We start from the raw sequence: 24155 nt of genomic DNA on the forward strand, positions 1-24155 counted from the left end.
TTGTAATTTTTCTGAGTTTTAATACAATGTATAACTCATTATTTAACTACTTCTACCACCAGAATAATTATCTCACCATCGACTATAAGCATGCAATCATCTTTTTTAGGCCATCTCCAATGAAAATTATCAAATTATTGCCTCATTTCTGCTCTCCCATTATCTCTTTGTTGTTATTCAGTTGTAGCCTTAAACTACCTACAATCACTTCTTTCACTCTTGAAGGGTACATGACTTACTGAGAATGAGCCTTCCCAGTGCTGAGGGATGAGATCTATATAAAATCCAAACCCAATCCAAAGATTGATTATTGATATTTCTTAATTATGATCAACAGGAGGAAATGTGAAATTCAGAAGAAAATCATGAAAACAAAGCAACATTTAAAGAGCATTTGAAAATGAGTTGGGGAGTCTTCAGGAAACCAGGAATTACACATATATTGGGCTGCTGCAGAAGAAAATGAACTCGTGAACTGAGTACAGGAAATAGAATTTTTTAAACTGGGCCAAGTCTGCAAAGACCACTATTATCATTTAATGAATGCTACAGAAGCAATGGTCACAAATAGCAAATGACTTTTCAACTAGAGACAGTCCTACAAGTTAATCATGCACAGCTTAATGATGGCACTATAGTGTTAGGGTAACTTTTCTGCACCCCTTTCCTTTAGATGTAACTTGTGAGATTTTCTTTTTTCTCAGCTTCTCCTTTGGTTAAAAAAAAAAAAACACTATACAACTGGAACTTCTTTAGAGCATTCATTCAGAGCTATTTGAATTTGTTTCCCTGAATTACAATTCCTAATACTCTCATATGAAGTCCTTTGCTTTTATAGTTTCTAAGTCTGAAATGATCGTCATTTGCCCTATGTACCCCATTGTCTATTCACCTATGTCTTTTATATCTTCTATAGTAAACAAGTAAATGTCAGTAGGGTTTCCATGAGCTCTGTGAGCTGTGCTAGCAAATTGTTAACCCTAAGGAAGGAGTATGCGGGCGCCCTAAGGCTGGGTGGTCGGTCAGAAGCACAGGTGCAGTCTGGGACCTGTGGTAGTGTCTGATGTCTTGCAAGACTGTGCCCGTCACCTACTGGACCTGTCACTATCTCTAGTTGTGTCAGAATTGAATAACAGGACACCCTGGTTTGTGTTCTCTAGAGAACTTCTTGGTGTATGTGAAGAAACTCCTACATACCTGGCCATTGAAGTGTTCTGTCTGTGTGAGAGTATAGTAAAGGAAGTTTCCTGTCTTCACCTAAAAGCAGAAGAGACGAATTTCCTCAGCACAAAGGACTTTGAAGGCCATCTGCTATACCCCTCAACTCTGGGATTCAAACCTGGCCTAAGGAAACTGGCACTGTTCCTTTATCATTAAGACCTTTCTTTTCTGTATAGGATATCACCCAAACTGTGTACCATGTAATGTTTTTTTCTTTTTCTTTTGGTAACAGGGATCGAACTCGGGTCCTTGCGCCTCTGCAGCAGGCGGCGAAATCACCGAGCTAAGTCCCCAGCCCCCATGTAATGTTTTTATGTATTATTTGAGAAAAATGTTTCTATGACATTTGAAAAATACTGGGTTTTTATATTACAGGAATTCACAGGGCAGTGAAGTTCAAAAGAAATTTTTTTGTGATGAGGGAAATGTTTTATATATTTTATTGAGCAATTAAAAATGAGGCTAATATGATTGAAGAATGGTATTTTAAATTTTTATTTTTAATTTTAATTAATTTATATAATTATGTGTATTTAGCTGCTACCATATAGGATAACCATCGCTTTAGTGTCTTTATTGCTCAAAAGTAAGTTGTGAGTATTGTGGAGAGATGTAACAGTGTTTACCATTGGTCATAGTAATCTAAAAATAATTATGTCACATGACTGGTATCTTTAAGAATGTATCTTAAAACAATTTCAATTATCTCTCTTCTTGCTACCCCATTCTAGGCATGGCTAAAAATACCATGGTTCAGGATCTTGGTGTGATCCTAAAGTTTGCATAGCTGAAGAGAGTGACTCTAGCACAAAATGAAAGTCATGCAGGTTGCAACTGAAATTTTAAAATTTCTTTTTGTGTATGCCTTGGGTTTAAATCCTTATGGTATAAAGTTGTTGTGGTAGTTAGGTGTTTTGTTTTGTTTTTGTAGTGCTAGGAACCAAACCCAGCACCTCATACATGCAAAGCAAATGCTCTACCATTGAGCTACACTTCCACCCCAATGTTGTTTTTTATAATTAGAACACTAAGCATTCTTAATATCACATTTGCAACCTTAAACATTCTTAAAATGATGCATAAATTTGGTGAGCTTAGACATCAGTAAGAATTCAGTATTGTGATATACAGTAACTAATTATCAGAGGAACTGAAAACTTTGGCAGATAAAATGTGGTCCATGTTAGTGAGCATCAATATTTGAATTGACTCTCAAATTAACCAAATGGAGCTCAACACCTTCTTTTCAAACATTTTTTTCTCTTCACTTTTATCACTGAAATCACAGGCTGAATGCACGGGAAAAAGTCCTCTCAGCGAATAATGGAAATGTGTGGATGAGAATACTCCTGCAGGAAAGGAGCAAGTGCTTCTCTCACCAGGCCTCATGTCTGCAGCACTGGGACTCAGCATCCCCTCCTCGAAGGGGACATCCATTCCTACATCCTCTGACAGGAGTCTGAAAGAAAGCAAGCAGGGAGTATAAAAAGTTGTGTGGGACTCTATTTTTTGAAAAGGAAACCCAGAGATTACAGGATTAAATTTTCAACTTACCTGAAATAAGCCAAACACGTGTACTGAGTCCATTGCTAAGTGGCCCCAAATTAGAAAAGATCCTGCAATTACTGTGAGTAAAACCATGAACACCAATTTCTCTTGTGCACCATAATCGCTTCTACCTGCCCACATAAATAAGTACATACCGAGGAAAAAAAACCTCAGAGGTAGGAAGGAGAACATCTAATATATTTCAGGGGACACCTAATATATTGTCAAAATACATGGTGAATTCTTAAAATAACATTATTATGATAAAAGACATATTGCCATTAATTCCTGTCAAAATATGCTTTTGCCTCTCAAAATTCCTCGTCAGAACTAGGCAGAACCCCTGCAAAGAAGGTGTTAGAAAGTAGGTGGTGGCAGGCACTGGGAGAAGGGAAGGCTGCAAGCTGCAATCAGAAGGTGCTTGGAAGGAGGAAGGACTTCCACAAACCCATGGATATTACAGAGGGCTACCAAGACTGAAAAGGAAACCCCACGAACAAAAGAAAATCTGAGCCAGAATAGCTCAGAAGCAAGTCTGGGAGAAACCCAAGTTGTGTCCTATGTGACTAGTTCTGGGACATTCATACATCAGGATCATAAATATTTGTGGAAATGAAATGACCAAACCAAACAGAGTTAGCAGTGAAGCAGGACAGTAGTTTTATGATCAGTAATAGAAAGTTCTTAGGACAGGTAATTTTACCTTATCCACCTGTAGCAAAACCTTCCTTTTGTGTCCTCTGTACACAGAATGGGACTAACCAGAGGCTGAGGGTTGTAAGCACAAGTCTGACTCTACTATGGCTGAGCTAGCTACATGTCTCCATCTAGAGGACATGTCAGAACGGTTTCATGGTTGCTTTGCTGGGTGGTATTGTAATATTAATGTTCATCACCGATTATATCTGGCTGCTGGCCTTTTGAATGTATGGTAGTACTGCATTTTCCTGCCCTTTGGAAATTAGTGTGGGTCCATAACTTGCTTTGGCTAGTGAGAAAACAGTGGGAGAGGCAGATGCCCCTTCTGGGCAGAAGCCTAAGGGCAAGAATGTGAGGCACCACCTGCTTCCTGTCTCCATGGCTCTGCAGAGTTCTCCCTGGCTGTGCTCTGGGAGCCTATGGTGAGCAGAAGCCTTGACTAGAGCTCATTGGATACATGAACAAGAAATGGATTTTTGTTCGGTTTTGCTGTGAGATATTGGAGTTGTTAGCATATCATCATCTTGCCCACTCTGACTATACAGCTAACTTTCATTATTTTTTCAAAGGGAATATCTGACTCACACTAGGGTCAATATTTTATTTAGTTGGATAATACATTTCCCACAGCCTCAACCCAGTCTCGTGCTGACAATATGCATCTTGTTTGGATTGCTAAAGCATGAAAGAACATTTTTATAAATGAGGACATAAGCTCAGAAGGGCATCAAATGCTTTCAAGTGTTCTGTAAATGTTAGCATTAATATATCGCCTTTATGGTTTTTTGTCATAGCCATCATAGTCAATTTACTCATAATCAATTGTATCATACTCAAGCGTCATAACCACTTGTGGATTTATATAATATTCTTTAAATTGATATTTTGTTTAAGTAAGTTATTTTGAAAAGAAGGTCTACTAGGACTAGAGGTACCATTTAAGCCAGCTATTCCTCTGCTGGGTATCTTCCCAAAATATATTAGAAGAATCATAATACAGCCATGTATGTGCACCCATGTTTATAGCACCACAGTTTGTAATAGCTAAAGTTTGGAAACAGCCCAAGTGCCCATCAATTGGAAACTGGATAAAGAAGATGTGGGTTTTTTAAAAATAAAATGGAGTACTATTCAGCCATAAAGAATGAGAAACTAGAGACATTTATAGCTAAATGGGTGCATATTGAGGCCATACTCTTAAGTGAAATAAATAGGACACATGTGTGTAAATACCAAATAGTTTCTCTGGTATGAGATACTGAAAGTGTAAATAAGGATTAAAATGATTAAAATGAATAATTGATAATTTGAAATAGGAAGAAAATGTCCAAAGGGGTAGGGGAAATGGGAAGGGAAAGGGAAAGGAAAGAAGGGAAAGGAAAAATTATGAGAAAAGGAAAAAATGGAAACAAAACCTTTGTAAATAGGGAAGGGAGCACAGGGAATGAGGAAAAAATAAGAACCAAGATACATCATATACAGGTACAAGCACCCAATGATAAATGTAAATGTATTGTATACCTAAAATGTACCAATAAAAGAATTTAAGCAAAAATAAAAGAAGGTCTGTATCACTAGTATATATAGAAACTTAAATCACTCACATAAATGGTCACATAAATATGATAAAAATGAAATAATGCTATTAACTTCAAGTTAGAAGCCCTAGGTCTAACTGTGTCTTTCTCTCTTTACTTAAAAAGAGAGAAAGGGATTAGGGAGTGTGAGCTGTGTCTGACAATATGTGATGCTCTGTGCAGGTGTCCTGCGATATACAGCTTCACTTTTTGTGGTGTTAGCTCCCCACAGTCAACAGCAATCTGAAAATACTAAACAGAAAATTCCAGAAATAAACAATTCATAATGTTTAAATAACTTTATTACAATACTTAGTCATAATGTCTTATTTTATGATTAGTTATTGTCATTAGACTCTTACTGTGCCTAATCTATTAATGAAGTTTTATCATAGGCATATATATAGGAAAAACATAGTTCAAATATAAAGGGTTTAGTACTATCTAGCTCTAAGCCCCTTCAGGATGTCTTGGAATGCAGATAAAATGAGATTACTATATCATTATAAATTCAAGAAATGCCATATGAAATATAATATCCAAAAAGCAATTAATGCACTTCCAAGCTTAAAAGAAACCAAGGAAAATCCCCAGGTACCAGAAATGAAGAATTATTATAAAGATGTGAAAAAATAGTCCATAAGGTTTTCAGACTAGACACAGGCCTTAGGCCCCACCCAGAAGTGGCCTCTGTGTGCTGGAAGAAACACAAAGATCTGAATTTCTAAATAAGGCTGTGGAGCTTAAAGAACTGCACCCTTAACCCTTAATGAGAATAGATGAGGAAAAGCTCTATTCTCTAACACTGGAAAGCAGTCTGCCTGGGAACCTTGGTAGGAAACAAAAAGCAACCTGTAAGAATTGAAGACACTAGTCATTGCCAAGCATACCTCAATTCATGTTACCTGAAGAATGTAGGAAACTCAAATCAAGAAATTAAAATTACATTCATTTTTAATCATTGAATACTTAAAACTCAAATGTTATGGTTTAGATCTAAAATGATCTCTGAAAATCTCACATTTAGAGATGGGGCCTGGTCTGAAGAGTAAGGTCACTGGGGGCATGAGTTGGAAGGTTGTTATCCCTGGCTCCTCCCTTTCCTCTATGCTTCTTGGCTGCCACACTTTTCCTCAACCATGCTGTTAAATAAACCTTTCCTCCTTAAACTTTGGGTGTTGTGTATTTTGTCTCAGCAACAAGAAAAGTAACTAAGATATATTCCACACCATTTCTGTCTTGGAGCCAGTCAACCATGGACTAAACCCACTGAAATTGCAAACCCAATAAACCTTTCCTCCTTTAAGTTGTGGGTGTTGGGTATTTTGTCACAATGACAGGAAATCTGACAAATATACTAGGGCTCCAAAAAAATTCAATGTAATCACCTGGTAGAGCTTGCTAATTTAGAACTAAGGATTCACTGGAAATCTGCTTAGGAGCAAGAAAAAGACCCTCGAAAAGATGAGCTCATAAGAAAAAATAAAATTATAACAACAAAAAACACTGCCAAGGAGAAAAAAATTGCAATGTGGGATTGTTAGGAGATATCATAAATAGACATATAAAGGTAATTAAACAACCAATGAAAGTAATTTTAAAAGAGAACAATATGAAAGAGACTATAAGAATTAAAAATATTTTACAACCACTGCCAAACAACTTATTCTAAAACATTGAGATTTGAGGCGGTTTTGATAGCAGGTAATGTCACTTAAGCCCTGATTAGCTTGACTGGTTAAAAAAGAAATATAAAACATGTAATGATGCAAAACTGTTGACAATACAGTGAAATAAAAAGATATACCAGGAAAAGAATAAACACAAGAAAGCAACATAATATTCATATCAAACAACAGACTCAGAGGAAAATGAGTTATTAAAGTTTAAAAAGGTTATTGTATAGTGTTTAAAGGAATAAATTCCTCACCTCAAAAGAAGTACAAATGGCTAATAAATACAAGAAAAAGTGTTTAACATCACTGGCCGTTAGAGAAATGCAATTTAAAATAACACTGTGATTCCATCTTACTTCAGAAAGAATGGCTGTCAACAAGAAATCAAATAATAACATGGTGGTGAGGCTGAGTCTTAGTTACTTTCTCATTGCTGGGACAAAATATCCAACACTGACAAGTTAAAGTAAGAAAGAGACATTCCTCATTTAACAACTGAGTTCTGTTCTTGTGACTAAGTCATTAAATGAATTGGTCGTAAGTGAAGAATTGTATATAGTATGTATAGTACAATATTCAGAATAAGAAAATGGTCAGAGGAAACCCCAAGTTGATGATTTTGCATTTATTTGCATAACATAACTTTTATATGCAGTACTATACTGTATACCTGTATAACAAAACATAAAACTACAGTACTGTACTGTACAGTGCAATCAACAAAAATTGCATCATTATATAAACAAGGTATATTGTACAAACAAAAGACATTAAGGCTCTATAAACATGATGTACCAAACTGTTCAAAAAAAAAAAAAAGATGGGTCATAAGTCTGAGCAGTGGGTTGTTAAGTCTGAACAGTGCACCTTGGTCATAAGTCCAAACAGTACTAAAACAGGTAGGTCGTTAAGTGAGGAATATCTGTATTTTAGTTCAGAGTTTGTAGAGGTTTCAGTCAGTCATCAGTTGGTTCCAAGGCAGGGAATCATGTCAGAGGGGCATGGCAGAGGAGACAAGGGCCATGGCAGGGTAGGCAGGGGATGGTGGCAGCAGCAGGAAGCCTCCCTTTCCTTTACATTCCAAGCCTATTGGTTGGTGCCACCCACACTCATGGTGGACTTCTGTCTTCAGTAAATACATTCAGCCACACCCAGAGCTATGCTAAACCAATCAGTGGGCTAATCCATTATCATACACCTATAATCCACCTTCACACAGCCTAGATCCAGCAACGTCTAAAAAGCAACACCTATGCGAGCACAAGGCTTTAGTGTGGCATCTAGATGTAAGCCATAACAGGCTGTGAGGCAAAAGGAACACTTCTACATCATTGCTGAGAAAGTAAATTAGTATAACCACTATGGAAATCGGTATGGAGATTCCTCAAAAAACTAAAACTAGAAATTCCATTTGACTCAGCTACTTCATGTCTAGATATCTTTCCAAAAGAGTTAAAGACCTTATATTACAGCTATACATGCACACCCATGTTTACAGCAGCCTATTTGTCCATCAACACATGGATGGATAAAGAAAATGTGATATTTATACACAATGGAGTGGTACTCATCTGGCATAAAGAAGGACAAATATGTCTGGTGTGGTGATGTAAGAGGATTGTCTCAAGTTTGAAGCCAGCCTGTGCTACATAATGAGTTTTTGTTTTGTTTTTGGTACCAGGGATTGAACTCAGGACCTTGCGCTTGCAAGGCAGGCGCAGCATCACTGAGCTAAATCCCTGGCTTCATAGTGAGTTTGAGGCAAGCTTGAGCTATCTATGGCAAGACTCTAACTCAAAAACAAAATAAGGAAAAAGAAAAAGAAAATTAAAGAAAGAAGAATAAATTTGAGTCATCTGTAGGAAAATGGATGCACCTTGAGACCATACTGTTAAGTGAAAGACTGAGAAACAGAAGCTTAAATATCATATGGTTTCTCTTCTATGAGAAACCCAAAGTTTAAATGATATGAAGGGCAAAATAAAAGGCAAATAATAGGAAACAGGGAAGTAGATGTTTTGTAAATGGAAAGGAGACCAGGAGATGGAGGGAGGGCTACAGGAAGGGAGAGAAAAGGGAAGTAAAAATAATTAAATGTGCTATATGCAAGCACCAGCTCCCCATGATGAATGTAATCATTATGTACTGCAAACATGTACTAATAATTATTTTTAAAGAATAATTCTTCAGAAAGTGTTATAATCAAAAGTCAATGTACTTTTAAAAGAAAGCCTCAAAATACACAAAGCAAAAATTGAATACAAATTATAAGGCACAATGAATTTTATGGAAAAGGACTCAAATATACCTTTCAAGAATTTAGTAATGATAAGAAATGCATGAAAATATGGAGGTTCATGGGCCAGGCACTGTAGCTCTGTTGTGGGATGTTTTTAACATGCAGAAGGCACTGGGTTTGATTTCTAGTATCACCAAAAATAAATAAACAATAAAATAAAATAAATAAATGAATGAATATGGGAGATCTGGACAATGCAATAATGCAGTTTGATCTAATGGACAGATCTACAGTCAATAAAAATATACATTTTTTTTTCAAAATGACCATACAAGATGTCTTATAAAATACCAAAGGTCAATATCACATGCACTATATTCTCTGCCTCCCAGGCTTTAAATCTAAAATCTTTACCTTTCAAAACATATTAAGGCAGCTAAAGAAGTTCCTAGAAAATAAATAGCCAAAAATCAGGCATTAGAAAATAAGATAAGCTGAATTAGCTAAGGGTACAACTCAATGCCTGAAGCTTAAAAAGGAACCATATTCCAATGTGATCCAATGCTCCCCTACTAAATCTGTGCCCGTATAACGATCATGAATACCACCAAGTGGAGATCAGTGATGTAAATGGAATTCTCCAATTTGAGACTAGTCCCACATAGATCAGTAGGTTGTGCGTTCCTGCTATTTGTGCTGCTTAACAAAGATGGCTACTTGCAGTTGCATGACAATCCTGCTATCACAAGAGTAAAAGACAAGAAATACAAAAGTTTGGATTAAAGGCATCCTCTTACCCTTAGAATAGGCATAAAATTAAACCCTTTCTACATTTTACATTTTTTTAGCCAATATAAACCTAGACTACTTTGATTGCTATAGGATCAGTCTTGTCCAAGACCAAGTTCTTTCTGATAGGAAATGAGCAGTGAAGCAAGACTTGGCATGCACACAGACTGAACACACACACACACACACACACACACACACACACACACACAGCAGCAGCAGCACATGTAGATAGTAATGTTTCCTGACAGGCATGCACACCTAGCAGCAGGTGGCTCACGTTCACAGAAATAATCATTCTTAGGAGACTGGCTACTAAAATGTACAGCTCCATAAGAAGTAGGTAGCAGATCGAGATGTGAAGTTAATTGTTCTTTAGAAAAACACTGATGGTTGTGTTGATATATTCAGGGAAAGTAGATACATAAATAGCGCCTTTATGTCACAGTTACACAAATTCTCCTGGCTTCTTTCTAGTCAAATAAGATGTATGAGTCTGATAAAGTTGCTTTCTCTAGAAATGGAGGCAGAAGGAGAAAACAAACAAAAGCTTTCACATGACGTTTTCCTTCCTCTGATTAGTACGTGAATTGCCCCAATGTTTGGGGGACGGCCACCTTAGGGTTTTTATCTGATTAAGTAGCTGCAAGATTTAAAATAATGGTACGTGCCAGTCTGTGACCCCTGAATACTTATCAAATTGCTCAAAGTAGCAGGCAAGGCAGACCTGCTCTGGCTGTCACATTCTACTCGACCAATGGATACAGGACCAGAGGTCCCACAACAGGAAGCTGGGGTTGAGCCAATGAAGTCTTGGCAGACTGCAAATCTTGGCAGCAACTGTGCTCTGGGCTTCACTCCCCCTAGAACAGATAAGCACTGCACCCCAGGAGGAAGAGGAGTCCTAGAAGTTAGGTGGCAGAAAGGAGATGAAGGAAGTGAGAAGAGGGAGAGACAAGAGCAAACTATAAGGAGAAAATCATGAACATTCACTCAAATACCACATTCTCTAGAACTTTACACACAAAAGCTGTGGGTTCTCAGAGAACAGGGACAGAGTACAGTCTCTGTCACCTAGAGTCAGATTCCAAAACTCTACAGGGAAGAAAAAATCATTTGTACTCCAAATGACCCTCAAAAAGTTTCTTGAACAGTTCCCAAAATACACAAGTGGATTTTTTGGTTTTGTATTTAGTTGTGGCTGTGGGGTGTGTGTGTGTGTGTGTGTGTGCGCGTATTTGTGTGCGTTACGGTTTGGATCTGGACTGTCCCCCCAAAGGCTCATGTGTTCAGAGGTTGGGCTTTTGGAAGGCAGCTGGATGACAGCAGTGCCACATTCATCAGTGCACTCAGTCACCAACTGGTTCAGTGTCTGGACGTGTTCTTGAGAGGTGGGGTTTGGCTGGGAGGCAGGTCACTGAAGGTGTGATCTGAAAGGCTCTGTCTCCCTCTTGGCTCCTGCCTATTTCCTCTGCTCCCTGGCCACCGTGGTGTCAGCAGCTTTCCTCCACAGCAGAGCCTTCCATGGGCCTGCATTTGGGCCTGCCAACCATGGACTAAAGCTTCTGACATTGTGAGCCCAAATAAACCTCTCCTCCTTTAAGGAAGAGCTGTCAGATAGTGTGTCTTGGCAACGAGGAAAGTGACTAAGGTAGTATGGACTGGGTATCGAACCTGAGGCCCTCATGCATGCTACACAAATGCTAAATCCTCAGCCCTTTTTATTTCTTAAGACAGGGTCTCATTAAGTTGCCTAGGGTGGCCTTCAACTTATGATCTCCCTACCTCAGCCTCTTCAGTAGCTAAAATTATAAATGTGTGCCACCGTGCCAGCCATAAGTGGTTTTTGTACAAAATTTCTTACAGTGAATCAATCTTTCTTTCTTTCTTTCTTTCTTTTTCTTTCTTCTTTCTTTCATTTTCTTTCTTTCTTCTTTCTTTGCTATAATGAATCTTTCTTTCTTTCTTTCTTTCTTTCTTTCTTTCTTTCTTTCTTTCTTTCTTTCTCTTTGTCTTTTTGAGACAGCAGCAATCCTCCTGCCTCAGCCTCCCAAGTGCTGGGATTATAGGCTTGCACCACCACGGCCAGCCCCACACTGAGTCTTGGAAACACTACAATTTGTGGAAAAATGAGAAAGAATAGAAGGAAAACCCAAATTTATACCATTTTGCTTTTCAGGCAATAAATTATTGGTTGGCAAAGGGGGATATATGATGAATTCTACCTCTTTCCTTCAGGCTATACGTTATACACTTGTAATACTACATATTTTTCTACAGCCTTAATAGATATCAACAAATTTGATTATTTTCATTAATAAGATTAAATTAGATGGCATAATCATATTTGGGAGAGGCAGATACTTGTTTATGAAGAGAATTTCAGTCCCCAACTAGGATTACTGATAAGCATCTCAACCTCACTATGCACACAATAGTACCTAACATCTTCTACATAAATCAGCTATATCCTACGTTTTCTGTGATGGTTTTAAAAATGATCAAAAAATCTTTCACACTTCTTTTAAAAGGTGGAGTCCAATTCCTCTCCCTTGAACTGCGAACTGAACTTAGTCATGTGCTTCTGAAGAACAGAATAAGGTAGAAATGATAGTGTGTGACTTCTGAGATGAGGTCTTTGAAAGCCTGTGGTTTCCTCTATGCCCTCCCTTGGATCAGTCAGTCTGGGGGAAGCCAGCTGCCATGTTTTCAAGATACTCAGCTAACCATGTAGAGAGTTCTATGTGTCAAGGAGCTGAAGCATCCCCTAAAAATCTAGGAAGGGGGCTGGGAATACAGCTCAGTGGTGCACCATGTGCTTAGCATGTTTGAGGCCCTGAGTTCCATCCCCAGCACAGATAAGTAAACAAATTAAATTAAGATAAGAGACTGAGCAATTTTTGCCAACAGCCATAAAAGTGAGACATCCTGGAGGTAGATGTTCCAGCCTAAGTCGTGCCTTCAGATGGCTGGTCCCAGATGATGTCTTAATAAAAGACCCTGAGATAGATCTACCTAGCTTTTCTACTCTTGCATTCCTGACACACAAAAACTGGAAGATGTTACATGTCTGTTGTTTAAAGCTACATGTTGTTGTTTTGAGAGTAATTTTATTACACCGCACTAGCTAGTTAATACATTCTCCCTGCTAGTGACTCTCTCACAAATAACCTACACACCCAAGCCACAGGCAGGCACTCGCTCTTTCTTTCTTTTCTTTCCAATTTAGTTAGTCATGTGGTCTATAGATTTGCCTCATCCTCTCCTCTCCATTCTTTTTTTTTTTTCCAGCACCGTCAATTGAACTCAGGACCTTGTGCTTGCCAGGCAGAAACAATACCACTGAGCTAAATCCCTGGCCTCCCCATTCTTACTGCTAAAGCCTTAAAGTTTATCTTTATGGAATCCTCTTGACCTTTCTCTCTTCTTCCGATCTCCTGCCCTCCTCCAGATCACTTACTGAACAGGATTCTCCATCTCCACCTCAAAGCTAATTTCTTGTTTGAATCCCTTCAGCATTCCCACTGCCTCAAGGAAAGAATACTGGCTCCCTCACAGGGCTCATGATACCTTCGTGACTTGGCCTCCAGTTCCAGACTCAGCCTCTTGTCTCCTTCCCCTGACCCTCCTTCCCCTACAGCCTTGTTTATCCTCTATAACTGGGCTTAGCCAGCTCAGTAGGCGGATCTCACCCCTAACTGACACAGTTGTGACAGGTCTTAAAGCACCTTATGCTCACCTCACATGAGTGCTTTTCATACTCCTACAATTTCTGATTTGAAACGTGTCTGCATCCAACTCCCCACCTTCACCTCTTCCTACACTCCCAAATCTTCTGGAGGACAGGTACCCCCGTTCATGCCACAAGGCCTACCATGTGGAGATGAATAAATAGTGATTAAACAAACATTTATCCAGTGGTGTGGAGGTGCCTTGCTCCTCTGGAAGGTTCTCCTCCTAGTGTTTGGTCATATATTCAACCTTGATCATCAAAATTGTCTTCTAATGGGCTGGGGATGTTGCTAATCTGTAAAGCATGTGCATAGCATACACGAGGCCCTGGCTTCAATTCCTAGCACCAAAACAAGACAAAATAAAACTTCTCTTCCAACAGGCTGGGTGTGTGGCTCAGTAGTAAAGCATGTGCTCAGGATGCATAAAGTCCTGGGTTTAATTCCCAGCACAAACCAAAGCAAAACATTATTTTTTAATTATTAGCCTTTCTGTAAAATATAATTTGGGAAGAATAGATGAGTCCTATAGAAGTGTTTTACTAAGAAGTAATAACTGCATGTAATTAGGCAAGTTTCATCTAGCCAGGCATTTATTGTACCCTCTCCCCAACAACAAAAGTTCCTCTTTGACGATATTAGGAGCAATTGGGAGTGGGTTTGGCCAAGAACGAGATTCTTATAAAGAGTGGGAGAAGAGAAGTGGGTATTCATTTTTCTTTAGAAGTAAAGACAGTTTTCAATTCCAAGAACAGGAACTTCTGCACGATGCCAAAGTGAGCAGCAGAACTGACTAGCGTCTCACCATAGGCTCCTGCCACCCTGCCCACTGCTCACTTCACCAGCCCAGTGCAACTCGGCATTCGTTCTCTTTAAATACTGGTCTGCAGTCTCCTCCCAGCCCTACCCTCTTGCCCAAGACCATAAGCCCACAAGGGTCCCCCTTCCCCAGAGCACAAAGCAATAGCTCCACCACCTTAGTTTTACTTCCTTCCCCTAAGAAGTCCAAGAGTGTAGAGTCACCAAAATACCCTGGATGATTGGGCACCAGAAACGTTAACAACAGAGGCAAACATAAATACTCTTTTCAGTTGCTGCTCAAGCAGTTAAATGTGCTGACCCATGGGGCAGGGTACAAGACAAGTCTTTGGCTGCTCTGAAGCTAGGATCAGCAGAGTTCTTCTGCAAAGAGTCAGATACTAGATATGTTAAGCTTTGCATACTATGCAGTCTGTCTCTGTTGCTTTTTGGCTCTGCCTTTATTGCACAAAAACAGCTTTACATGATCTGAAAATGAATAAGTCTGCCTGTGTCCCAGTAACATTTTGGTATGGGGTGTAGCTCAGTGGTAGATTATATGCTTAGCATGCAGGAGGCTCTGGGTTAAACCTCCAACAATCACCCCCAATAAATTTGTGTGCCAAAATGGATGGCAGACTGGATTTAACCTGGAAGTAGCCATAGTCTGTAAATTCTTGGTCTAGAGTAAAACAACCTGAATAACATTTCATTCTCTCAAAGTTAGGGATATTTTTTAAATTGTGAAGCTTTAATATTGGTGCATGTAGCACCCCCTTCCCAAATGTGCTTGTGTGATTGTAGATTGGGGTATCGTTTTGTCTAGATTTATCAAAATTTTAAATGTGATAGCTTTTGATCAGCTGTTCTTAAAATATATGGTGCAGAATATTCAGAGATATATACCAAGGTATATGTAAAAAAGATGCTTACTGTTTTAAAAAAATCACAGAACTGGGTTTGGGGGGGGCAGTGTGAATTTAATGGTGATACAAACACAAAATAATTAAATTTTTTTTCTATTCACTGCTGTTTCCAACTGTGTTATCTTCAGTCTCCCTTCCCTGCCTCATGTTTTCTTATAACTTTCAATTACAAGAAAATTCAATCCCAACTGGGCATGATGGCACACATCTATAATCTCAGTACTCTGGGAGGCTGAGGCAGTAGGATTTCAAGCTTGAGCTCAGTTTGGGCGATTTAGCAACATAGCAAGAACTCGTCTCAGAATAAAAAATATAAAAGGGCCCGTAATGTAAATCAGTACAAAGACCCTGGTTCATCTTCCAGTACTGCAAAACAACAACATTAAAACCACTCATTTCAGTTCAAAACTTAATTTTTTAAATGCATCTCCTTCTCCTAGCTGTGCTGGCCACTTGAGCTTCAGGGAATTGGGGTAGGAAGGGCTCTTCCATCTCTCCTCTTCCTCAGCATCTTAGATGCCAGAGAAGGGGCTAGGTGAATGGGATGAGGCCAGGGCTGGCCTTTCATCCTCTCCCCAGCCCAGCCCTTGAGCCCCTCTCCTGCACTAGACTTGAACAAATTCTTTGAGTGCCCTGGCTGCCCACTGCCCACCTGTTGGATACAGGGACCCGGCCCTGCCTCCGCCTCCCCTCCCCGGGACACTGCCGCCCACTGCGGCCTTGGAAGGTTGGGTGGGCTGTTAGCTTCCCTCGATGCCATCACAAAGTGCTACACACTGAGTAGTTTAACCAAGAGGAATTTCTCTCCTCATAATTCTGGAAGCTAGAAGTTCAAAATCAAGGTCTGAGCAGGATTGGCTTCTTCTAGGTCCCCTCTCCTTGGCTTATAGATGGCTGTCTTCACACTCATCGTGTGTGTGTGTGTGCGTGTGTGTGTGTGTGTGTGTTCATCTCTTCTTATAAAGATACCAATCATTGCATTAGAGTACACATAATGGCCTCATTTGAATTTAATTCTCACTTTAAAGACCCTAACTCCAAATACTGATGATGTCTCCAACTAATGATTGTTGGATTAATGATTTTTTTGACTTTAGAACAGTACAAAAGTGATACGAATTCACTAGAAATCATATTCCAACTTCTGAATTTTGATCTTTTGCTGGGTTGGCAAAACAAGGTATGATACACTCTGCTAATACTGGGCAGCAGCAGCAAGAGGCAGCTCCCAGTCAGCTATGCCATCACGAGGAGAGACAGCCAAGACCCTGCAGTGTATGTGTCACTAAGCTAAGGTGTTCAGTAGTTAGGCATATGAAATGCACTTTCAATTTACGGCATTTCCAAATTATAATTGGTTTATCTGGATCTAAGTACAGTTAAAGAGCATCTGTACCTCAGTACTGGAGCGGCCTTTAAATATATGGGTTGGAGGGCATACAATTCTGCCCACCACAGGTAGGATACAAAATAGCTCAAGTCCACTACAGTCCATGGGGTCACTGCACACACAGGACTCTCTCTTGATACAGTGATAGTGCAAAGTCAGTCTCTCTCTCTCTCTCTCTCTCTCTCTCTCTCTCGTTCTTTTCATTTGCTCAAGCAGGAGCAGGGCAGACCCACACACCCAGCTGAGAGTGAGATGCCAGCATCCATGGAAGGTATTCCAAGTCTTTATGTGGTACTCTTCAATAGCCCTCCTTTGGTTTTAGAGGGATAGGAAGGAATGTACCCAATGCTCCTAACTAGGAATTGCCTCTTAAGAATTCCCTCATTCTGCTTCCTCTCCAGTCTTCTGCACCAAGAGACCGGGGCGATGGCTAAGTTCAGGTAAATTTGGGTCATCTTTTAAGAGGCCTTAGGGAGAAGTAACCAGCCATGGTGAAGAGCTGCCGGCCACCTCTCCTTTGGGTGACAAATACTTTGCACCACCACAGCCTGGGGTCATAGCCATCCATTCAGTAACTAAAGGAAATTTTCCATTCAAGTAATTTCTTTATTTTGATTGTACTGAGAATCAAAAGAATTTTTTAAGAAAAACATAAGGGAAAACCAAATGCCCATCCATCAATTGGGGAGTGATTACATGTAGCATGAAATTCACTGTAATATGTCAATGTGAAGAAAAGTTATAAATGTATTATATTGACATGTAATGGTATTTAAGATCTGTTCAATGAAAAACTCAAGTAACAAGTTGGCATGTTTAGAATAGTACCATCTGCATAAAAGATATACATGTTTATATGTCGTATGAAAAAATACACATTTTATAAAATTTATATATTTAAATAAAAATATATAAATTTATATATACTAGATATAGATGATATTTAGAAAGAACAGAATTTCTTGTTAATTATGGTTATTTATATGGAGTGGGGGTAGGGAAGGAAGGGATTTTTACTTTTCATTTGTTTACTTTTCTATCTTGTTTCAATTTTTAAAACACAAGCATGTGGCAATATTTGAAGATAAAAAGGTAACTAAAAGTAAGATTTTATAAGAGTTTCTAGAAACCTTCACTCAGGTAAATCTGAACTAAAGTCAGGAAAAAGAGTGCCTATTTAGCAAGTCAGCTTCCACTGCCATGTTGTCTGGGGTTTGATGTTTTCCAAGAGAAAGTGGAGGAAGCAGCAGGAACAGCACAGCGGCACAGCGGCAAGTCAGCCTCACAAAAGAAAGGCAGAAAAGCCAGACTCAGACAAGCCTGTGCCAGGCAGGTGCCACTGCCCCTCTGGCCACATGTCTAGCATATTCATTCAGCTTCACATATATTTTCCAACAGTCTAATCCGAGCAAGCAGTGAGGTATCGGGATAAATAAGACTCAGGCACAACCTGCTCCCACAGCATAACTGTATGCAGCCTTGCTGATTCATCTTGTGCAGTGAGGATGCTTTAGATTGATCTCATTCTCTGTTTTGTGCTCTGGCTTTTCAAGATCTGCACTCTGTCTTTTAATAGTGTCTCTTTTCCAATAGCCTATTCTTGTACTTTTAATTCCTTTTACTTTTAATTCCTTTTACTATTGCTTTGTCAATTTTGTTAGACTGGTGCTTTTATTTTAGTTTTGAATTTTTCCTTCATTTTATTACTTGCTTATGAAAATTTCATTTTCTAAATATTCTTGCCCTTCAAGGAAAATAAAAACCCTCCTTGATTCCAACACTGGGTTTTTTGTTCTGCTATTGTCATTTGTGGTGCTGGGGACTGAGCCCAGGACTTTGCACACACCAGGGGGTGCTCTCGCCCTGAGCTGCACAGCCGGTCCACACTGGTTCTAGGTGGGATCCCTTTAAGACATTATTTTCTGCCCTTGTTTCAGAAGTGAAGCAGGAGATGAGGCTGACAGCCAAAACAGTCTCATCTGGACGAGCAGGCTATCAGCTCCTGCATGCGGATGGCACCACATGGCCACTACAGCACCCACTGCCCGCAGGTGGCGCTCAGGGGATGTTGCTGAATAAACACAAGATACATTGCACCAGTGCCCGGCTTTTTGGCAATACCAGCCCATTTGTATTTTCTGGCTTTCCTCTCTGATGGGGCAACTGTCCTTGCTTTCCTCTAACGCTAAATTCCTCACCTCATCAGCCCCACAGTCTGTTAAAAGCTGAGTCACCTCTCAGTGCCAGTGAACCCGAGGGAAGACCAGGAAGCAGCCCTGTGGCAAATGGGGCAGCCCCAGGAATCCACCCTGAGGTCGGCGCCCCAGGCTCAAGCTTGGGAAGGACAGGGGCAGACAGGGAGGATAGCTATACCTGAGCATTCCCCAGTGTCTAGGGGCAAATGCCACAGAGTGGAGCTATAGCCATGTGTCTAAAATAGCGCTTCCCAAAGTCTGTGCCACAGGCCTCTATGCCAAGTATGTGTGGGAAACGCCACAGATCAGTGCTCCTTTGGGGTCTTCACAGTGCACATGACCCTGCTGAAGACCGTGAGAAGCCCTACAAAAGCTAAGTGGTTTCGTTGCCTCAGTATGGTAAGAAATCTTTTTCTCTTATCTTTTTCATTCAGGATTTTTTTGTTTGTTTGTTTCTTCAGCCACATGCTAATGCAGAACAACATCTGGGAAGCATAGTTCTGAGACACAACCCACAGGTGTGTGGGCCTCTCTGGATGCCGGGGACTGCATCTAATAAACACCTGGCAAACGCCACCTAAGTGACCATGAAGCCTTCAGAACAACAGCAAGGGCCTTGGGGTCAGGGTGCCTGCCCTGAGCCTGGGCTCTAACCTTTTCAGTTATGTGCACTTAGACAAGTTACAGGATTTCTCTGTGCCTCCGTTTCCTCACCCATAAAGTGGGGGAAGTAACGTTACCTTTTCGTAGGATGTAGGTGGAAGGGTGTAGTGAGTTGGTTTAGGTAGATGACTTGTGAATTAACTGAGTTGTGATCCGCCAGGCACATCACAACGGAGGCTACATCAGTATTAGAAATTGCTGCTGTCATTACAGTAATTGTAAACTTACTGTAAAATTTTTGTAAAAATTTACAATTTGTACAAATTTACAAATTTAAAAGTTTAAAAACTTAGAATTACAACAAGTGGTTTTCAAAGCCAGAGGCTCTGGGTCCCAGTGGCATTTCTTTAAAAAAAAACAAAAATCCATTCTGAAATTCTTATGAAATAATGAAAAACCACAGAGAGCCAAAACAACCTTGAAAAAGTACAAAGTTGGCCAGGTGTGGTGGTGTACATCTGTAATCGCAGCACTCAAAAGGCTGAGACAGGAGGATCACCATAAGCTCAAGGCCAGCCTGGGTTATGCAGTGAGTTCAAGGCCAGCCTATGTAGCAAGACCCTGACTCAAAAACACCCCCCCCCCAAAAAAACCCCAAAAGAGTAAAGTTGGAATTCTCATACTTCATCATTTCAAAACTGATTACAAAGTTACAGTAATCAAAGCAGTATGCCACTGGCATAGAAACTGACATATAGATCACAGGAAACAAATAGCCCAGAAATAAGCCCATGAATACATGATGTTTGACCAAGTTGCCAAGATCATTAAATGGGGAAATGATAGCCTGTTCAACATGGCTGGAAAAACTGGACAGCCATGTGCAAAAGAATCAAGTTGGACTTCACCCTAACAATAAACAAAATTTAACTCCACATAGATTAAAGACTTAAAAAATAAGGTAAAAAATTATAAACCCTCTAGAAGAATTTAAATAGAAGGAATGCTTTATGATATTGGATTTAACAATGATCTAACAGCACACAACAAAATTAAAAACAGATAAATAGTAGTACTACATTGAACTTAAAAATTTTGGGACAGCAAAGGACATAATCAAGAGTGAAAGGCAACCCATCAACTAGGAAAAAATATTTGCACACTGAGTATTTAGTAGGAAATTAATATACAGAATATATAAAGAACTCCTAAAACATAACAAAAAAATCAACAACAAAATCTAGTTTAAAAATGGACAAAGGATTTGAATAGATATTTCACCAAAGATGATAGACATATAAAAAGATGCCCCAAAATCAATAATCATTAGGAAAATGAGAATCAAAACTGTAATGAGAGACCACTTCCCACCCCGTATGATGACTACAATCAAAGCACCAGACAATAAACCAGATGTGGCAGTGCACATCTGTAATCCCAGTACTGTGGGAGGCTGAGGCAGAAGAACCCCAAGTTCCAGCCAGCTTGGGCAAGTTAGCAACTTAGCAAGACCCTGTCACAAAATTTAAAAAGCTGTAGATGTAGGTTGGTGCAATGGACCTAGGCTCAACCTCCAGTGCTGAAAGGAAGAAGAGGGAGCAGGGGAGAGAAGGAGAAAGAGGAAGAGGAGGAGGAGGGGGAGGGGGAGGAGGGGGGGAGGAGGAGAAAGTAACAACTGTTAGCTAGGATGTTGAGAAACTGACACACTTGAACATTGCTGGTGGAACACAAAGTTGTGCAGCCATTACAAAAACCAGTATGACAGTCCCTCAAAAATTAAAATAGAATTACCATATGAGCTAGAAATTTCACTTCTAGTTATCTATTCAGAAGATTTCATAGTAGGAACTTGAAAAGATATTTGCACACCCACAGCCATAGCAGATTCAGTCACAGTAGCCAATAGGCAGAAACAATGCAAGTGCCTGAGGCTAGATGAATAGATAAAGAAATGTGGTATAGGCATCCAATGGAATACTATTCAGCCTTTAAAAAGAAGAAAGTTCTTTTACAGATCACAGTATGGACGAATCTTGAGGACGTGGTGATAAATGAAATAAGCCAATTGCAGAAAGACAACAGTGCATAATTCCACCTATCTGAACTACTGACAGTAACCACACTCATAGAAACAGAAAGTAGAACCGTAGGTGCCAGGGTCTGAAGAAAAGGAGAAATGGAGAGCTAAGGATAGAATTTTTGTTTTGCAAGATGAAAACTTCTGGAGATCCATTGCACAGCAATGTGAATACACAGAACATTACTGAGCTATATACTTTACCATGGTTAAATGGTATATTTTACATTATGTCTTTAAGAAAGAAAAACAAAACAGATGTCCTGGAAGTGAGCAGAAGATAGGCTTTTCTAAGCTCAGAAAACACTTTCAGATTAGGAGTTGCTAGCTGCAGCCTGACAAGAGGACTGTGCTCTGGGACCTAAGAAATGGTCTCTATTCTGCCCCACCTACTTATGTGTGTTAAAATTTGATTTCTGGGACAACTGACATTTCACCCCTTCTTCATTTTAGGCACCATTTTGCACCTGACTCATCAAAAACCTGCTCTAAACCATCCCCGTAATGAGGTATATCATACCCCGGAAACATCACGTACAAAACACATGAAAAACTTGGGGTTTTGCCATTGGCCACCCAAAATGGTCTGACAAAATAGATTGGGAAAAATATGGATGTCTTTTCTCCTCTCTTTTTATTCATTCAACAAATATTTATTGGTTCTTATCATGGGCTGGGAGCCACTTAAAGATTCTGTGAATGTAAAGGTGATCGAACAAAGCCCTCGCTCCCAGGGAGCTTCCATGTGGTATATTTTTTCTTTATAAATACAGGGTTCACTCTTGTTTGAAGTACCAGGGGAGTGATCCTTCAAATTGGCTGACTCTCCTATATTTGTCAGATGAATGCACTGTGCACATCACTTCTCTATCCTAAATGCAAATGAAAAAATATGTAGAAAAAGGAACATGCCCCAGAACTATACACATATTTTTGACAAACCATAATTGGATATATTATATATTTATGGGATACAATTGAATTTTTTCACATATATTTATGTTGTAGAATGATGAAATCAAGCCTAACTGATAAATCCTTTACCTCAACAATATACTTTGGGGGTGAAAACATTTAAAGTGTACTTATAATTTGAAATATACAATGAATTATTATGGATTATAGTCACCATTTTATGCAATAGATCACTGACACTTTATTAACCGAAACTTTGTATCTTTTGATCAGCAGCTCTCCAGTCTCATTTGCCCTGAAACCCCAGCTTTTGGTAACCCCCATTCTGTTCACTTCTATGAGTCCAAGGTCATTTTTGTGAAATCTTCTTGAGTTTATCTCTTCTGGTAGTCTTCCTCCCTGAATGCTTTGTTCAGAGGCAGGTAAGAGGGGGAAAGGAAAGGCAGAAAGCACTGACAGCATTTCAACTGCAGGGCAATTGTAGAATCCCAACCTCCCTTTTCTGCCTCTGTTTCTCTTTCACTCTCATTTCCTTCCCAAGTGGTTGGGGTCTAACAGACCTAAGTTAGCTTCCTTATGGTCCTCAACAAGCTCCTTATGTCGGTACCATCGACATCCTGACACATACTCTTCTTGCCCATGGACACAAGCTCCTCCACTACCTGTGCATCAGACCCTTCTAAGTCATGTTCAGTGACACATTCTGGCCACAGTTTCCTCCGGCCTGAGTTGCAGGTCCAGCACATGACATCTTCCCAGGTTTTGCCAATGAAGTTGATGCAGTGGAGACATTAAAAGGTTTCTCCCAGAATTATTTCAGAGTCAAGGACATCTCTCCAGTGACATTAAAACTCCTGGTGAAGAGCGCCTTTGTGTACACCCTCTTGAAGTTGCAGATCACTTGCTGGTCCATAGGTTACAGAAGAGGTGTCATGTTTGGGGGGAGGAATGTGACTTTTGTGAAGTCATACTTGGCATCATCCAAATCATCCACCGAGGCTGGAGGGTGTGGGGGGGCATCAGAAGGCATCTTTCAGGCAGTCGACTGTCAGAAAGATATTTCTTAACAGTGGGTACGAACACCTCATACAGCCATTCCCTGAACAACTGCCTTGTGACCCAAGCTTTCACATTGGCCCTCCACATGACAGGCAGCCTGGCCTTGTTCACGTTCCATTCCTTGAATGTGTGTGGGGGTCTGGGAATGGTGCACCAGTAATGGCTTAATCTTCAGATCAGCACTTCTACTCCCACATAGGAAAAGGGTCGATTTGTCCTTCATGGCCTTGTGCCCCAGCAGTGCCTTTTTTCCTATGAGATCTAAGTTCAGTTCAGTATCTTCTTCCAGAAGAGCAAGTATCCTTCTGCCTTCATGAATTCCACAAATTCTATCTTGTAGTCTTCTGCAGTGGCCTTGTCAGAACTGGAAGCCTCACCATGTCTAATCACACTGTGGATGCCACTTCTCTTGAAGAATTTATCAAACCACCCTCTACTGGCTTTAAATTCATGACTTGTTGCACTTGTGTGTGTGTGTGGTGGTTCCTGCAGTAAACCATTGTGCAGCTTCTTGGCCTTTTCACAGATCATAGCTTCAATAACACTATCCCCTGCCAGCTGTTTCTCATTCAACCACACTCACAAAGATTTTTCCACCTCTCCCAGCGCTTGTGTCCTCTGCTTGATTAACATCATTACTCCGTTTGCCACATCAGATTCTTTGATGGCATCATTATTCTTCAAAATAGTCAAGATTGTCGACTTCACCATC

At 39.9% G+C, this 24155-nt stretch overlaps 1 protein-coding gene across 13 annotated transcripts in view; it reads right to left on the reverse strand.

Annotated features, from left to right (window-relative positions):
- The window catches only part of Prune2 (prune homolog 2 with BCH domain), a 307927-nt gene that overhangs the window by 44415 nt on the left and 239357 nt on the right, over positions 1-24155 (reverse strand). For 9 of the 13 annotated variants that reach the window (XM_087184135.1, XM_087184132.1, XM_087184127.1 and 6 more), the window contains 2 exons: positions 2601-2680; positions 1198-1257 (listed from right to left, as the gene is read on the reverse strand). In XM_087184135.1, the coding sequence (XP_087040261.1) occupies positions 1198-1257; positions 2601-2680 (140 nt within the window). The remainder of the gene's footprint in view (positions 1-1197; positions 1258-2600; positions 2681-24155) is intronic. The other 4 variants (XM_087184133.1, XM_087184134.1, XM_087184131.1 and 1 more) reach the window with 1 other exon arrangement.

The sequence above is a fragment of the Heterocephalus glaber genome, unplaced genomic scaffold, assembly GCF_053883595.1.
Source record: "Heterocephalus glaber isolate CG9 unplaced genomic scaffold, H.glaber_assembly_v1.0 deba00001481, whole genome shotgun sequence".
Classification (NCBI taxonomy): Eukaryota; Metazoa; Chordata; class Mammalia; order Rodentia; family Bathyergidae; genus Heterocephalus; species Heterocephalus glaber.